Genomic DNA, 17,790 nt, shown 5'->3' with positions numbered 1-17,790 from the left:
GTGAGACTCGAAGGGATACAAGACTGAGCAGACACAACGCATAATCACCAGAAGTGAGGTATGACTAAACCACAATAGCCACAATTTCCTGTGGTGACACCTTAATAGGTTCAAAACTGAGAAAATACATGACAGCATCTGACTACACGAGGCACTGCATGAAACGAACATTGTTTATGCCTCGTGTTGCTCCAGTGAATGCTGCGCTCAGAAATCTCGACAATCATCAAGGAATTTGAAAAAGCCTTGCAGCAAACATGTGAACTGCTGAGAAAACACTCAGACAAAAGGGTTGTTGTTCTGAATGTACCTCACACATTAGAGATGTAGTCAGATTGAACGCTGGAGTTGAGTCTTCAAAGTCCTGTCAGTCAAATATTCCAGAGTTTGCATCGGCCTGAACTAATTGTAAAATGACTGACTCAACAGTCGTGCTCTCAGAGAGTCTTCAAAAGGAAACAAATGCCTTTGTGGGTTTGCTCCCCTATTATTTAAAGAAGCGTGCTATTGCATTTGCAGTCTGCCATTGGCTGATATTTGATCAAAAGATTATCCAGTCCTTTCCAGCTGTGTTTGGAGAAAGCTCGAGCGCACTTGGAATAGTTTGGCCTTTCCTTTCATGATTCTAACAAACAGTGCAACCCAGAATGACAGTGTATTCATTCAGTCTACTCTTCTGTGTTGGCAAAAGTGGTGTGGAACCAATTACAGACCAACTCTGCTATTGATCAGTGTCCAATCTTCTGATCTTTTTATGTTCATTTATAAATAATACCTTCAAACACACCTGAACTCCTATGCTCTACACCACTTTTTCCAGGACAGAGCCATGAACTGAGCTGAGACACCAAACAAAGACAGATGGCATCCAAACCACATCAAAATTGGACTACTATTTGCCTTCATATCCTTAACGTAACAGAGAGCCGACTGGACACACACACACACACACACACACCCTTTAAAGTTGTCCAGCCCTCATCGGAAACCATAATCTGACAATACAAACATCACTCTTGTATTAGGGTCAGTGCTGCTTTCCATACACTTTCCCAGTGAAGCTAAATGAGATGCTTTGATAAGTCAGTGACCAAACCGGTCTGCAAGTCAAAAAGCCGTCTCTCACATGACACTACAGCAAACAAATGTGCCAACCATATAATCTCTGTGATATTCAAAATAGCTCTTGTCCACTTTTGACATCGTACAAGACAGAAATCCAGTGCAATAAATTTAACTGAAGAAACCAGCAGTTTAGCATCCATCATAGCTAAGCAGCACATGCTACTAGCCATGGATTATCCACCAGCCTCTGCCCACCATCCTTGCTTGAGGAAAACCTGTTGAGACTTCTTTTCATTGTCCGTATCCCCTGACATGACAGAAGTGGAGGCTGGGCAGGATTGGTTGTCACTGTTGTGGCAGTTACGTGATGCACTGGCTCCACTCCTGCATCCCAGTCCGCAGGATAGCTGTCACTAACTGGGTGTGAGAGGGCATGCATGTGTGTCTGTGTTTGGACGCCTGCCCTGCAGTTCTCCGAGTGTCTCATCATGCCTTCGTCATTCTGAACAGAATTCACCCTTAAGTCTTAATACCACAGAATCTGCTTTCCCACCAAAAACAAGCCCTAAAATCATAACTGACAGCTGTCTCTGAGATTAGACAGGGGATAAAGTAGTAGAGCTGGACACAATAAATGGGCCAGACCATTTTATCAGTCCATTTTAGCTCACAACAAATACTGTATTCGTCAGCCCGTAGATAACAGGAAACTGCAGTGCAGAAATGCCAAAAATAAAGAAACTGTGTCATCATCAGTACAGTTTTCTCAGCAAGGAGCTGACAAGTTTATTTTTATCCATGGAAGTGGGATCCCTAGGAGTGATGACTAAATACACCTAGACCAAAAAAAGAATAAAATCCCCATCAGCCTCGGTCATACTTTGTGTTCACTACTAATAATGAATCATGACCATGCTAACAAGTTGAACTAAGTTGAGGAACATGGAAAACCAGGTGAGGACTGTGAGATTTTTGAAAAAATTTGAACATCAATATACTCCTCACTTTCCCCTAAAAACGCTTCTGTCACATAAAGTATTAAAAAACTAGAAAAAAAAATGTCAATAAAACTGTTAATAGCCAAGGATTTCAAACTGAGATATGAGACACATATAATGCATAAACACTCACTGTCAATGTGGTAAATAGCTAAATAAATGACAGTTACTATTAATGGAGAGCTAGCTTGAGTGGGAGGCTGCTATAGCGCAGTCATACAATATGCTCGAACCGTCATCTCTAACTATTCCAGATCGAACAGATGGCTATTAACCAGCTGGTTATTTACAGAGAACACCTAGCCTATTGATATCTAGTTATTTGGTATATGCAATACATGGTTACTGTGTTTGGTCACTGGTCCATTTGCACAGGGGAAGACGGGGAAGACGGGGAAGACGGGGGGGGGGTGAAAAACAGCTGACGCACTGACCTTAATTTCTTAAGGTAACGTGATTGCTCTGATTCAGGCAGAGTAGAAAAATAATCATATTAATCAAGGCATGCCTATGAAACAAAGGTTTGTTTAACAGGAAATGAATGCATACAAGCTTGTCAAAACTGTAATCCAAACATGAGTAAAACTGTACTGACACCTATAGGATCTTTAGTTTCCATCCCCGCCAAAAGGGCGCACCCATGATGTTTTGCGTGGTGTATGTGCCAGTCTGGTCCATAAAAAAATGGACACCAAGCCAATACCGTTTCCTCTTAAATAAGCTGAATTTGAGCGCAAGAGCCTCTCAGGAGCTTATTGGTTGCTGTAAAGAAGAGAAAACAATCGGCTGCTTTGTGTCAAAATGTTTGACAGGAATCTGGAGTGGGCACTGAGCACTACTGTTTGCATGCCATCTGGACAGTGGTTCTGTTGTCCACTACGAGTCTTAGTTCAAGATGTGATTTTCAGGGCTGTAAAACGATTAGCGGCAAGAGCCTACAGCAGTTGAAAACAAGTTTTCAACAATCCCATGACTGCTCTGCACTCGCCCCAACACCAGTATAAGGACTGATGGTTCTCAGCACTTTATAAAACTGTCTCATTTCTCCAATGAAACGCCAGACACTGCAAAAACTGGACACTTGATCATCATGAATGTGCTACATCCCACACACTGGTCTCTCTAAGGTGTTTCTCCTGTATTGACAGGAATGTTGCAAGGTGAGGCAAATTGAGACAGAGATCCCCCACACAGTCATAATATTGTACTAACAGAGATTACAGGACACTAAAGTAAGGTTCTTAGCATACCTTATATCTTATATCTTTATTCATTTTAATGGCTCCATCCTCTCACAGGCCAGAATGCACCACTTCATTGACCGACCCTGATCCAATCTGTCTCCTATCTCGCTTATTCAATTCACAGCGGAGGGAAAAACCTCAGGGAAAATGAAGTGGTCGGTAAGGATGAGCATGTCAGACAATCTAAGTGACTGTGAGGTGAATTAAACACAGACGGCGGATAATTTTGTCGCTCTTTCACTTGTTTCAGAAAGTCAGCAATAATACGGATTTTAAGCTGCTTGCTTGAGGTAGTGCTTTTCTGTGGTCGGTTGGAGCTGAACAAGAAGCAGGAACAATGCAAGACAAAAGGCGGATTGTGATGCTCTATTTAACAGTTCAGTATTGCCTGCCAAGTTGCCTGCTGCCTGCCAGTTGACCCAACTGTATCGTTTAATCAATTAATGGTCACAAGACACAGACAACCTTGCTTGAAATTATCACCACTCCCATGTCACAAAAGCCATTATTTCAATGAAATATCACATTAAAAGCTTTCAACTCCAGCCCAGCTACAACACTGCACAGCCTTTTTTTTTTTATAATCAAATGTGACCTCAAAATGGGATTTAATCTATGTTGCAATACCCTGGACACCATGTGGGACAAAAGTGGGGCAGCCCTCAAATAATCCCCATGAAGGCCAATTTTCCATTTCAGCAGCCAAAAAGAAGCAGCTTTTATGATGATATATGAAGGCCTGTAACTGCAGACAGCTAAAGGGACATTCAGACAGATGCATATACGCTTTAGACAGCACCTAACTTATCTCGACAGCCGTGGTGGGGCATCACATCCATGAGCGCACACACAGTGGGAACCTGCTTATACAGATGTCAGCAACAGAGCACTTTGGTAGGGAAGGGCCAATAAGTAATATAGTAAAGAGAGCATCAAACAGCACCACTAGAAGCATGATAGAGTAGACCACTTAGTGTGTCAATGAAGAAGGCAGTTGTGGATTTAAAAAAGAAAGAATGAGCAGACAGGCCACCAGAAGTTTATCTCAGATCTAACTGCCTTATGCAAAGTTTAAGTTTTGCATTATGATCGCACCGACACGTTTGCATCTGACTCTTCATTTAGCTCAGTTTGCCTCTTAACAGCCAAAGCGAGCTTGTTAATTCAAGTGACACTCAACCGTTAGCTAACGTTCGTGCAGCCGCGTTACAAGTTTCGCTGGTCAACGTTTAAATAGCGTCCGGTAACCAAAGAAGCTAGGATAACTTTACTATCCAACCAACACACTGTCAGTCTGAGCACAGCCATCCTTAAAACACAACAACAACAACAACAACAACAACAACAACAACAACAACAACAACAACAAGCGTGCGACGTTCCCAACGTAAACTGATAAAACACTTACTCTGCTGTCAGGTGGAGACAAACGCAGACGCAGCGGTTTCTTGAACTGAGACTTGAAGTGTTTCAGAGGGAGCTGTAACCGGAGTCGACAATGACGGACTCTGTCAAGGCTGCCGGGAAGAAAAGCCGGTTTTGGTTGCCTTTTGTTTGTGTCTCTAAAGCGCGAGGGAGGGAGGCGTGGTGGCTGTCTCCTGGTGCCTTCACAAGCACCTCGGAGACTCAAACTCCACACTTCGATTATTGCAGCGAAATGTGATTTTGATGTACATTCAGGTACTTTTGAAAGGCAAGTGAATAACAACCTAGATAGCGTAACAAAGGTACTTATTGGGGACACAATTCAGTTCTATTGCGTGTTGCAAAAAAAAGAGAAAAGAAAAAGAAAGCAATATGCTCTGGTGCGCAGAACAGACTTCAAACTGTTAAACTACTGAAATACATTATTCATACCACACTTCACACATCTGATGCAGACTTATGGAAAATGAAAAAATAACCTTTTTCTCCCATCAGCTTTGTGTGCAAATAACGTGTCAAATTTCCTAAAACAAACAGTCAAAATATGTTGATTGACAGGAACACAATTAGTTGGTTACAAAAAAGTGAAAATTACCACGTTATGAAGGCGGCACAGACACCTTGGTCTACATCGAAGACCGCGGCGAAGAGCGCCACAATGTGGTTACTGTATTGTAATAATATCCAAGCTCTAATTGTGAACTCAAGGGGCAGCCAGATGCCAACGACCAGTACAAAGCTTATCTGCCTGTTGTGTGTCACTGCACACATTTACTATCCCCCTGCTATAGCAAATTCGTCATTAAGGTCGGAAGCAAATCGCCCAGTGCACTCTTGCTCTGCCGTGTCCTGTAATAAGCGATAAACAAAGCTCCACAGTGAAGTGTCATCTACTGTCTATCTCATAAATTTCTGTCCCACAGCTGACAGGGCAAAGCTTTGATAACTTAACCTGCTGTGTGCCATCACTGGCAATTCACAGCTCTGTTTGTTCAGTTATTTTCTTCTGTTTTGTGATCCTTGAAGTGGTAAACATCTTATTTAGACTAGAGTAGATTATTTAGAGAATGTGTGTGTGTGTGTGTCAGCAAGATGCAAGGTCTGTCCCCAAATGCTGAAGAAAAATTGCAATGGTTTTGGGCCTTTGTCCAAGCCAGTGTCTATAAAATAAGCCATGTTCTTTCTTTCTTTCTTTCTTTCTTTCTTTTTTACTGCTGTGCATAAAGGTAATCAAACATAGGCAAAAGGGACTGCATTTTAGCTAAAAATGCTGGTGTGTGCATGCTGAATGACTTGTGTCCCACACAGGACCAAAACTATGCTATTGCTTTCAATGTAATGTCATGGAAAATACAAATTAAAGCAAGAATTTGGCCCATGTGTCTGCATGACTTTAGAGAAGAGGTCACAACTTTGCAAAAATGATGGTTTTAAATCACCAAATAAGCAACTGAAAACAGATATGTGCTCGTATATTATGTATGTTTGTAAAGAAAGGATTCAGATGTCGGATTGTATCATCTCTCTTTGAGCCAGCAACTCACCGGTGCTGGTGCTGTAGGTGCGAACAGTGGAGTCAGTCAGAGGTGGAGAGCAGCCTGAGTCCAAGGACGCCGTGTCATCATCTTGGGAACAGCCAGCCTGAATGGCTCTCAGGTAGCTGTGGCTGCGTGATCGGAAGCATGTTGGCATGGGCAAGTCTGGAGGCTCTGAGTTGTCCTGAGAGTGGGAACGCGAGTCTCTGAATGTGGACTCGGAGCTGCGGTCCTCGTAATGATGACTCATTTCCAGGTCCCGTAGCTGGAGGTGGAAAAGGACAACACTGGTAAAGACATAGCAGTAGCTTAGCCGCGGTAGTGGGTTCATTTCAGTCACAGTAGCTGCTCCCACTAACAGCCCAGCTGAATGTTTCCGTGAAGGGTACATTCTCCACTTGTGAAGAGCATTTGATGGGATGCAATAAAACAGCGCCAAAGGGCCAAATTAACTGTGTGACAATTAAATTATAATTAGTGCTGAGCAGTTCAGGGAACAGTGCTATTCAACCCCAGTAAAACCAGTGCTGCTCCTCCCATACGATGGATTTCATTTTATCTGTTAAAAATGTTTCCATTTTTTTAAATTTCCCACATGGTCCGCTATACAGGAACTGTCAATTTAGAGAGAGAGAGAAAAAAAGAGATACCAAAGCATAAGACATCACTTTGCAAAGTTTTTAGTAAGTTTTATGCTGCAACTGCATGCTCATAAAAAGTCAGCCACTTCTCAGACTTCTTCTGAAGAGTGAGAGGCAGCCTTGCAGATGATGGGTTTCATTTTCTGTTGATTGACAGAATCAGCCTGAGCAGAAGTCAGAAATGTGTTTGTTGCAAAGTTATTTTGATGGTACACAGATGGTTGAGGAGAGGCAGGACTGAAGGAGATGAAACAGGAAATCCAGTATGTTACACCTTACACATATTTTGGAGCAATGTTAAATCTTGAGTATGATTTTGATTTATTCTGATTCAAATAAATTTTGTTTTGGAGAAAGTTCTAACTTGTACACCTTGGCCTAAGTCTATAATTATAATAATTTATAGTAAATTGGTTTGGCATGCTGCTGCGCAAGCAAATGAACACAATAAATTCATATATTGGACACATTTGTTGCAATGCAGTGACCTGTCAGAGATTGGGTGCAAATCCTATACTAATAGCCTGCCTCATTTGACTAGTTCATTGAAAAAGATAAGAGCCACTTCGCACAGTTTTTCATCATCTTAGTGACCTTGTCAGTGGGAGGCTAATAGCTCTTATGTAAGTAGATGAATTAGACTTAAAACTACCAGTGTCACTCATTTGGCTTTAAAGTCCATAACATTAATATGAGAAATTCAGAAAATAGGGATTCTTTGTTCACTGGAAGCTCATTTCGTCAGTCATTCAGGCTGTATCTGAGAAAATGCAAATTGTACTACAGAAATGAGTGTTGTAGCTCAAGGCAGACCAAAGGGTCTTTGAAACTCACTGCCAACTTGAAAGTAGAGCATTTGCTTGGACCTCAGTGACGTAAATTTTGAGTACAAATATATTCTTAAAATGATTAGAAAAATATTAGCCGAGGTGATGAGACAAAAAAGAGACACAAAGAGACGGAGACGAGCAGGAGTTCATCACCAGTCCTCACATTTGCCCTTTCTAGACAAGCACTAACCTGTCCCAGGCAGCTACGTCTGCCCAAGGTGCTGCAGGCCTGGCTGAAGTCGTCATCATCCCAGCGTGGCAAAGATGAGCTTGTACCCCCAATGCAGTCTAGGTTGTCCAGGCTGCGGTTACTGGAGAGCTCTCGAAGAGACGGAAGACAGCTGAGATGAAATACAAGAGAAAAGGTTGAGTTAAGATATGAAATACAAGGAGGAAAATTAAAAGCAATATCAGCAGTACATGAGCACAGGTTGAGTGAAACGATGGAAATACAGTTGATGTTAATATAGAGGGGAAGCATGGCTCAGGGGGAGAAAATGAACGATCAGCAAAACCAGAAATTGAAAGAGAGATAAAAGGAGGATCAGGTTGTTATTCAATTATCTCTTTCATTTCCACTCTCATTTATGAGTCATCATGAATCCACATCTCAGCTCTATTCCAATTTCATCTAGTTTTAGCATCAATCACTGTCACATCTGAGCATGCAAAGCCAGTGATGTCAGGCAGGTACGCATCTCTCTGTCATCATGGTGCCCAAGACAAAGAACAGGTTCAGCTCTAATAACACAGAAGAGCTCTAAAGTGATGTTTTTTTGTTTTGGGTTTTTTTTTTTTACATATTCTTTGCTGGCACACAGTGATAATTACATGGCGCTAAGCTGCCATGCCATCTATGAAAACAGATGTCCCCTCATTCTTCCCATTTGAATAATGTCAAACTCAGCTTCTTTTCACCTAAAAGCACTGGGCAGATGGTATTTACAAGCTTAAGGGAGGCTGGCTGAGGTTGCCGGCAGCGGGGCATGAATTTAGCATTTGGAGTTGCCACTGACTTCATAGATATCTGAGGGGGACAATGCAAAGTCATTGATTGTAAATGATCCAATCAGACATAAGCGTTTTGCACCGCACCCCTGAGACGTGGCTTACAGACCTATCACTGACCTGCTCATTGACCTGCCCAGCTGGTGCAAAGAGGACACACTGTGGAGTGGAGACCACAGGGCATCCAGCTCCCCCTGCAACAAGGTGTAATCCAGGGTTCTGCTGCTCAAGCCAGTCAGGGTGGAGCAGACCGAATGTTGGGTTGGATGGTCAGGGATTGGCAGTGGGAGCAGGGTTAGTCATTGAAACAAGCTTTAGGTAGGAATAAATCCTTAAATTTCTAAACATAGACTTTAAAGGGATTTGAAAACATATGTGGAATTGTGTATGTTGGGCAGGCCTGTGGTTTGTGGCCCTCCTGTTTTGGTTGAACGGAGTATTTTCTCACATCGACACTGATCCAAACAGATATATGCCCATCGTTAGACTGACTGCACATGGTGCTGCACTGATATTTTGACACTGCAGTCTCCAAAACAAGAAGGGGAGAACAAGCTTTATAAAAAGTATTGCCCCAAGAATTAATATCAAAAATCATTAATTTCATATGTGAATGTGGATTAAAATATAAAGTATAGTTAAATTTACCTATGCTGACTCTATTTCATCACTGTAACTGACTGCATGAGCATGAACTCTAAAATGTATATGAAATACAGTGAGAGTATGTCAAGGTATGAAAATCTATAGCAAAAGACAAAATAAAATGCTAAATCAGAATTTCTGGAGCAAACACTTGTTTCAAAAAAATAGTTGTAACTGCTGCCAAGAACCTGAATCCACTTAAGGACATTGTGATTTTTTTTCTCCCCTCTGTAAATGTGTTAAACACCTTGAGTTCTGAAATCTGAGTAGACATTACCAAACACAACAGTTCTGTCTTGCTCAAATTTGATCAACAATACCTTAGATACAAATAAAAGAATGTGAATATATTTTCATTTTCATTTTCCAAAAAGTGAACTCAGCTACGTCTACGCTGCACTTGCATCACATACTGTATTGCACAACATATCCTGCTTCAGAGAGAATGTAATTCAAAGACAAGTGAGTTGCAGTGCCAGTCTGCTGGAGAGATAAGGCTGATTTATGGTGATTTACTGGTTGAGTGGAAACAAAAGTCAGTGTCATGTTACGTAATTGATCTAATGTTATCTGTATCCTCTTAGACAGATGCTTTGTGGGTCCAACAGTATGAAGGTGAAACACACATGGGGTCTGGTAAGGCTTGATGTGGAGGACAACAGGGAGTCCTACACCACTTAATTCTATTCATGAGTAAGTGCTGTGTGGGTTGTGTGTACTTCTGTGTGCATGTTGTGTGCATTTGTATTATCCCGAACGGTAGCACGCTGAGGTTGGGCGTCAAAGCCTCACTTTTGTACCCCCAAAAAAGGCAACTCAACTGATTGTTGAGAGACTGTCACACTTTTTATAGCCATACATTTTAAAATGCCCAAAGAGCAATGTTTATATGTGTTATATAAATGAGGCCTCTAAATTATGCAATAAAAAGTAAACATTTTGTTTATTTCCCAACTGATCATGACCGGTAATATCTGATCAAGGGGCTGCTTTGGTTTTAATTTGAATCGCGGATTATACCTTTAACACGAGGCTACAAATATGCATTGCGTAACAGAGCTCAGTGTGTTGTCTTACTTGCGTGGGGGTAGCTGGTCGCTCAGAGACTGCTGCGTAGCCCTGAGATAGCTCTGGCGACGAGCAGCGCTTTTTGGCGAGGGTTTGGGGCTTCCCTCCGAATCGTCGCTGTCTTCCATGTCTCCCATTGCTTTCACATAGCTACCACTGCGCATCCGACGACATGGTATTTCATTGGCACCCCCACTGCGACCTAACGTGCTACTCCAGTCACCCTAAAGGCAGATATACATAGATAAGTCTTTTTTTTTTCAGTGTCATCCTTTTAGCATTGCATTTGTACTTTGATATGAATGCATGCATGGAAATAGGTATTCATGAATCTGTGGAAATAAACACTGTAAATGTAACTTTTATCAAGCACTGCATTTACTTCAGTCCTACTCACCCTTCGTCCAACCTGCAGGTAGTTGCAGGTTAGTTCCTGCTGGCAGGATTTGGACTTCAGCATGGACCTGTCTAGAGTAGCTGAGCCCTTCTGGATCACCTGTCTTGGCTGACCCATGGTCAGTGTAGACCAGGACCCTCCTTTCATATAGTCATTATCATTTAATACCATTCCTCCAGTGCTACCGAGTCCTCCACCTACTCCAGCCCCAGGCATAGGAAGTGCCTGATACTTCATGTCATTGCTGCTTTTGGAGGAACTGATAGTGTTGTAGCCACTGTGGATGTATCTGCTTTGCCCCCCGTGACTCTCTTGGCCAGTTGGACGCCCCAAAGTCATCATGGCCATGGTGTTATGGTAGCTGCTCAAATCGCTGCTGTCCAAATCATCCGAGCTCCAATAACCTGACATGTTTGAGCGTGGCCGCCGCTTGGCAGTAGCTTCTGATTTTGTTCCCCGATCTTTACTTTTGGATCTGCGATTCTGCTTCCCTCCATCGTCAGTGCCAGACGAGCCTCCGCCACTGCCAGTGGAGCGTCCGTTGACATTTCCTTTCATGTTGTGGCTCTCCAGTGACTGGGACTTTGCAAAGAGCTTCTGCACTGAGTGCAACATGTAACGGATGCGGCCAGGACTGTCTGTGCGCTGCTTGGCGTCAGCAGCAGCAGATGTTCGATGAAACTGCAATGTGCTAAACCCGTCACAGCCTCCAGGTAGCTGCTTATCAAACTCCAGTAGACTGGGGGGTGCCTGGTTCTTTGTCATATGATGTGATATAGTTGCTGAGCCACTTGTAATCATGGGTGTCCGTCCACTCAGTCCTGCCATGCCCATGCCCGTTCCCAAGCCCATGGACATGGATGTGCCCATGGTCCCCGTACTTATCCCCCCAATGCTGTCCCCCGGTGGGGAGAAGTCAGACTGGTCATAGGAGTTGTAGTGAATCCTGGGGAAGGTGCTGCTGTTGGACAGCTGGTTGTTGAGGGGCACCATGCAATCTGGTGGAAGAGAAGCTGGGTTGGCTGGTTGATAGAGGTGGGGGTCCATGGTACCGTAGTGGTCCATTGTGGGGCTCAGTAGGTAAGGGCTCCGTGGCAAGGTGCTGGTCCTCTGAGAGTAGAGGGCCTCTGGATGGTTTGATGAAGGTTCACAGGAGTCAGACAGGTGCCTGTTACGGTTGGTCCCTAAGCCTTTCATGGTGGCGAGGAGGTCCAACCCTCTAGAAGACCCCCTGGCCGAGCAGAGATGATTGATGACTTTGAAAGTGTTTCCTAGAAAACAGAGACAAACAGGACAGAAAGACGCAACACGAAAGAGAGGGAAAGAGGTTTGGGGACGGTTAATGTAGTACTGTACAAAACACACAAACACAGACTCAGCAGCACAAACACACCCACTCACATGCCAAACCAGACTACAAACAGGCTAGCTGTAGGGCTGTGAAGGAAACACTGTGCAGTGAATGAACCAGCTTTCCATTGCTTCCCACAGTGAACATCTGTGTTAAAAGGCTGAGAGTGGATGGAAAAACAACATTTGCAACAATAACGAGCTGTAGCCAGTGGGCCAGGGCATACATTACGGAAAAAAGAACAATTGCTGGCAATCATCCATAACTGCAGACACCTCCACAGCTATGTGGGGCCTGCAGTCAGTAAACAAATATCACACTCAGCACGGCACACAGCCGACAACATTTTTATTCATGTGCACAAATCAACAAATTAGACTTGGTATAAAAGCAGATATTGAATTGAGTGTCTTTTGAAAAGAAAACACACAAAACCAATTACATTTTAAAAACGTCTAAATAATGTACCTGCTGCCCCACCTGCTACTCCTAAAGGTTAGCTGTGTGAGCCCTTTCTTTCAGCTTGTAGCACTCTATCTCTGCCCATTACTCCATCTGCTTCTCTTTCTCTCTCCTCCTCCACTGTTCTCCCTCTTTCCTCTTCCCACCTCCAATAGGTATCCCTGGCACTGGTTTACCAAGCTCCTGTCCCATCTTTGCCTGGTGAGCCAAGGATGGAGGGCAGACTGTCATAGTGAAACCAGTAAAGAGGATTTGACCAGTGGGTGGTGGGTTGCGGGAGCTGGCAGCTACACCTCCTTGTCCTCCTCGTCAAGCTGTGCCAATGTCCTGCCTGGCAAGGTGGCAATGAATGGTACTTCTTGCCATGTAAAATGATAGCTGAAGGATATCAAGTAAAGGCAAAGTGAAGAGAATAGGAACTGTTATGCTGTTCATGACTTTTATTATTATTATTACTGACAGGTATATCCACAGCTCCCTATCCAGTGTGGAATAATAATGAAAAGAAAATCCAATTTGTTTGTAAAAAGAAATGCTCCTTTTTTGAGACATCTCCATTTAAAGCAAAAAGATTGCTGTTCCTTTTTTCAGTGTTTTGGTTTGTGAAGAATGTATGAATTTAATATTTCATAGCGAGAATCAATGTAATCTGTGCAACTGTTTTAATTCCTACTGGACTAAAGGAGTTTAGCCCTTTAAGGCAGATACAGTTATTGAAAGTTTATTCGAAACTCAACAGTATGCACACTGCTTCTGAATGTTCCTAATGTCCTGATGCTGTTGGTGCAGTGAACTGAATGCAGTTTAACAGATTACTGCTCTGCTTTCAGTCTGCAGGTTATCTGAAACCCCAGAAATGAATCTTTCCTTTACTACAGCATGTGGACCTCATCTGAAATAGTTTTGCACCCTTTACAGCTTTTCTTAGCTGTCACAAACATTTTCATCGTTTCCATCTCTTATTTATCTTTAGTCCTGGCAGCTACAGAATGTGACGTGTTCAAATTAGCCCCCATAACTCAAATATTCAGCGCATTTCTTGCACATTTTGGTGAATATGTAATACAGTTAGTATGAACCCATCAAATTCCTCTTCGAGACTGATAAATAGCAGTTATAGTGTACGATACCAGGCAGTATATTAAATTTAGACTGGCCTGAAAAAAAGAGATGAATGATATGTTACCATGAGAGCCCCTTCAGAGTTCCTGCAAAAAGTTAAAAACTCAATCTTATCTTCAGCACACTTATTCTTAATTTACCCAGAGTATGTCAGGTAGGCACACCTTAAATTCATACATTTACAGCTGCTTCACCCAACTGCAGACTTGTGCTGTTTGCTGTGGGGTGTCCTGTGGGCTGGCAGTCCAACAGTGGCCAAGTTTATACATCTGAATCAAAAAGTCTACAGCCCACAAAAGCTGTCATATCTCAGCTTGGCCAATTTTTTTTTTTTTTTAAATAGAAGGTTAACATGTTGCAAGGAAGCATGTCTGCTATAAATCTCAGTGCTCACCTTCAGAGAACCATAAATCTAGACAAATTACATATAACTGCAAGAGATGAGTTGTTGTATTGCTGCTCACTTACAAGATTACACTTAATTGACAACGAACACAATGTGAACTTACTCTGATTCACTGTTTCAGAGAGGCTACTTAAGTGTTTTGTGTGTTACCTTATTTTTTACATAATATGTGCACGCACACATTACCTCAGCACACTAAGCAATTTGCCATTTGCCCAAAAAAAAAAAAAAAATTAAATAAATAAATCTCTATATAAATTATGAGCCTGGTTTTCATGCCACCATTATTAGCATGCTGCAGGCACAGACTCATTTAGTGTCATTAACGGAGCCTCTCTGAGTGTCATCTCTGCTGATAGGGTCAAATCCTCTAAATCCTTTTACACCACATTAGCTAACTGCCTCATATCCCGTCGTGACACACCACTCAGCTAAGCTTAGCATACCATCCTCAATGTGTCAGCCAGTGCGGCTCAAAATGACAGTGACAGTCGCATTATTAATGGAGGCTGGATTGTAAACTGCACGCTGCCAGTCAAAAGTTTTGACCACTTTTGTTGAGGGCGTTTGAAAAAAAAAAAGGGTTGCTTTTTTCGTTAGTGCACAATAACTGTAGATAGTTATGCTCTGAAATGAGAAAACACTGGTAAGATACAAGTAAAAGGGGAAAGAGAAATCAGATATCAGACTTTTTTTGTTTTATTTGACATGACACCGAAATGGCCTGAATCTCAATCGCTCTAAGGATTCCTAACAGAAAGAATAAAGTGAATTACTCTTACAACTCATATTTTCCATATAATAAAGTCGTTGAGCAGTCCAGCGCAAGGTCATTAAAACAGCACAAATTAAGAGCTGATGAAGATGCTTGTATTTTAAGATACATACGTCTTAATAAAACATTACTCAAATGATTCATATGGTACATGTTCTTATTTTAATTTTTAGCTAAACTGAAAAACCCCAAATTTTAAAATGTGTCACAGAAGCAAGTTCATGCAGCGCTCTGTTGTAACACCATCACATTCGAACAGCTCTCGAGCCACTGGTGGCTCTGTCAAATGATGTAAAAGTGTCAGGGTTCAGTGTGTGCACTGGGCAGGCAGACATCTGCGTGTGTGTGTCATCAGGATGACACAAAATGACTGGAAGACGCCGCAGGTAATACGGTTTTCATTGAGCGCAGCCTGCTACAGTATCACTGCAAAGTATAGTAACGGAGGTCAACAGAGGTTTTGACCTACAGAAAAAGAGAAATAAAAGAATTCAGGTCAAGCTTCTGCATTCGTCAGCTCGGTTCTGAATGGACGAGTGTGTTTGTGTGTGTGTGTGTGAATCTCAGTCTGTGTGTACAGTGCACACAAGAACATTGATGTCTCTGTGTTTGTGTGTGTTTCTACACCCCGCTTGGAGCGTCTGGTGGCAGCATCCCCCTGCCTTGTGCACTGGGAAGCTACCATCTGCTCCGCAAGTGGGAAAAGAGGTGTTTGGCACTGAGTCCAATTCATGACCTTACTCATTCTCTCCGAATGTACTCCCACTTTCCCACCGACAAAAAAAGCCAGATGTTAGTAGGTGTTCGTGGGTTTTTTGTCCAGTGTGAAAGGGGTATCAACCAATCACAACCTTAGAGCCACTAGCAGTTCACGTTATTAACCAGAGGAGGGCGATCACGCTCAGTACAAGCGACCGACTTCCATCTCTCTCTCTCTCTGATGTTTCCACACCGCATGTAGGGAGGTTATTACTTGTTCAAGTCAGAATTTACAGAATTATTTATCAGTCACAGAATCTGAGAGAAAGCACTGGAGATGTGAGTCATGTAATATTTTAAAAATGATTAAAGTGAAAGCTCCCATAACTGAAACCATATTGCCTCTGAAGCATTCAATATCTTTTGAGGTGATGCACATAAATGAAGGAGTGAAAGTATATTTCAGCCTGAATTTTTGTTTAATGCATACACTAATATAACTTCCAATAATGTAAGTTTAAAATCTTCCTTAAGTAAAAGTATACGGAAAAATGGTGCCTATAACTGGTGTAGTGGCATCAGTGTATTTGCAGCATTTTAACGTGGCAGCTGGTTGCGATGGAAACTGTTTTTAAATACTTTATATGTATCTTTAGGAATTTGAGTCCAGTCGTTCCTGCTAAGAGGAGTCTGAGAGATCCTGAGAAAATGGATAAAAGACAAAAAAAATTGCTTCACATAGTTTTCATTTTTGGACTCTCTGAGCTTTTGTTGTGAAATAATGTACATTTGAGTTGTCTGGTCCTTGAAGAGTTAAAATGAAACCATCTGAGAAGTTAAGGTGAATACCTCTTTGATGGAACAACTCGTATGAGCTTATCATATATATTTTTTTTTAACTGTGAAGTTATAATCCAACAGTGTTAGTTATTACTGCTTTCAAAGAAGTACAATATTTCTCTCTGAAATGTTGAGTATAAGAGTAGTAGTGACATAAAGTGGACACACTGAAGAAATGGCAGCTTTGAGTTAAGTGCTTAACTCAAAGCTGCCTTCAGATCTGAACCCGAGGAACTCTGAGTCTATGCTTGAATTTAAAGACTCTTATATGTGCAATAGTGAATGAACTGGCTGGTTGTGTGTGTGTCTGTCTGTAAATATTTGCCTATGAGAAAGCACTAAATAAAGATTCCATCAGTTTTAATTCCAACAATATTTACTAAATTCACATATTTCCTGGCATGAAATAAGACAAACGGACGGCCTCACTCTAAGACAGAGGGAGAATTTTCATTCCCAATATTTTCATTCACACACCTAAGCTTTGCCATCTTGGAAACGTCCAAAGTGATTGATAGGCTCTGTAGAAAAACGTCTCTGGGTTGTCTGTGTTGTGCTGCGTACCCCTCGAGTTGCCAGGTTTTTCGATCGGTTGCCAGATTCTGGATTGGCAAGTCTGCGGGCGGCCAGATTAAGATGAGAGACTGTGCAAAGGACATCATCCCCTCATCTGAGCAGCACTGTACAGAGAGGCAGTTTGTCAGAGCACAGCTCAGTCATTCAGCCAGTGAGCCCATCTGCTCCATAGGCTTACAGCACTGCCCTGGAAGACAGGGGGCAGCTCTCTGTGTGTGTTTGTGTGTGTGTGTGTGTGTGATGTATCTAAAGGCAGTGTGTGTTGCATGTAACAAGGGAGGCGAATGCTTACAGATTGCTGGTGAGGAGAAGGCACAGAAGGAAGTGAGGGAAAAGCTGCGGGGAGGGAGGCGTGGGTTTTGACGGCAGCGAAAATGAAAGCAATCTAAAGGGAATGAAGAAGGTGTGAAAATGAGGAAATGTGTTGTAAACTGTGCACTGGGGAGAAGAAATATAAAGAGGAGCGGAGGAAAATGAGTGACAGAAATCAGTAAGTGGGGACAAACATAGTGTGGAGAAGGAAAAACGAGAGAGGAGAGTGTCATGAGAGTTCTGTTGTTCGTACAGGAAGCCGAGCTTTCAGCTGAAGGGATCGGATGCTGGAGCACGAGGAGATATGTTTCTTGTATGTGTTTATCCCAGAATAGGTGTGAGGGTGTAAATGAGTGAGAATATGTGAGGCATATGCGTGTGCAAGATGATA

General features: G+C 42.4%; 1 protein-coding gene across 5 annotated transcripts in view; it reads right to left on the bottom strand.

The window, feature by feature from the left end:
- Positions 1 to 17,790, bottom strand: part of dlgap4b (discs, large (Drosophila) homolog-associated protein 4b) — a 98,020-nt gene that overhangs the window by 11,461 nt on the left and 68,769 nt on the right. For 4 of the 5 annotated variants that reach the window (XM_046384322.1, XM_046384319.1, XM_046384321.1 and 1 more), the window contains exons 4-7: positions 10,857 to 12,127; positions 10,469 to 10,683; positions 7,929 to 8,079; positions 6,277 to 6,532 (exon numbers count right to left, since the gene is read on the bottom strand). In XM_046384322.1, coding sequence (XP_046240278.1) covers positions 6,277 to 6,532; positions 7,929 to 8,079; positions 10,469 to 10,683; positions 10,857 to 12,053 — 1,819 coding nt within the window. In that variant the 5' untranslated portion in view covers positions 12,054 to 12,127. Of the gene's footprint in view, positions 1 to 6,276; positions 6,533 to 7,928; positions 8,080 to 8,866; positions 8,969 to 10,468; positions 10,684 to 10,856; positions 12,128 to 17,790 lie in introns of those variants that run through there. The other variant, XM_046384323.1, reaches the window with a different exon arrangement.

Source organism: Scatophagus argus, chromosome 3 (genome assembly GCF_020382885.2).
Source record: "Scatophagus argus isolate fScaArg1 chromosome 3, fScaArg1.pri, whole genome shotgun sequence".
Classification (NCBI taxonomy): Eukaryota; Metazoa; Chordata; class Actinopteri; family Scatophagidae; genus Scatophagus; species Scatophagus argus.
Note: the sequence above shows the minus strand (reverse complement) of the source record. Positions and strands in the feature narration are given on the sequence as shown.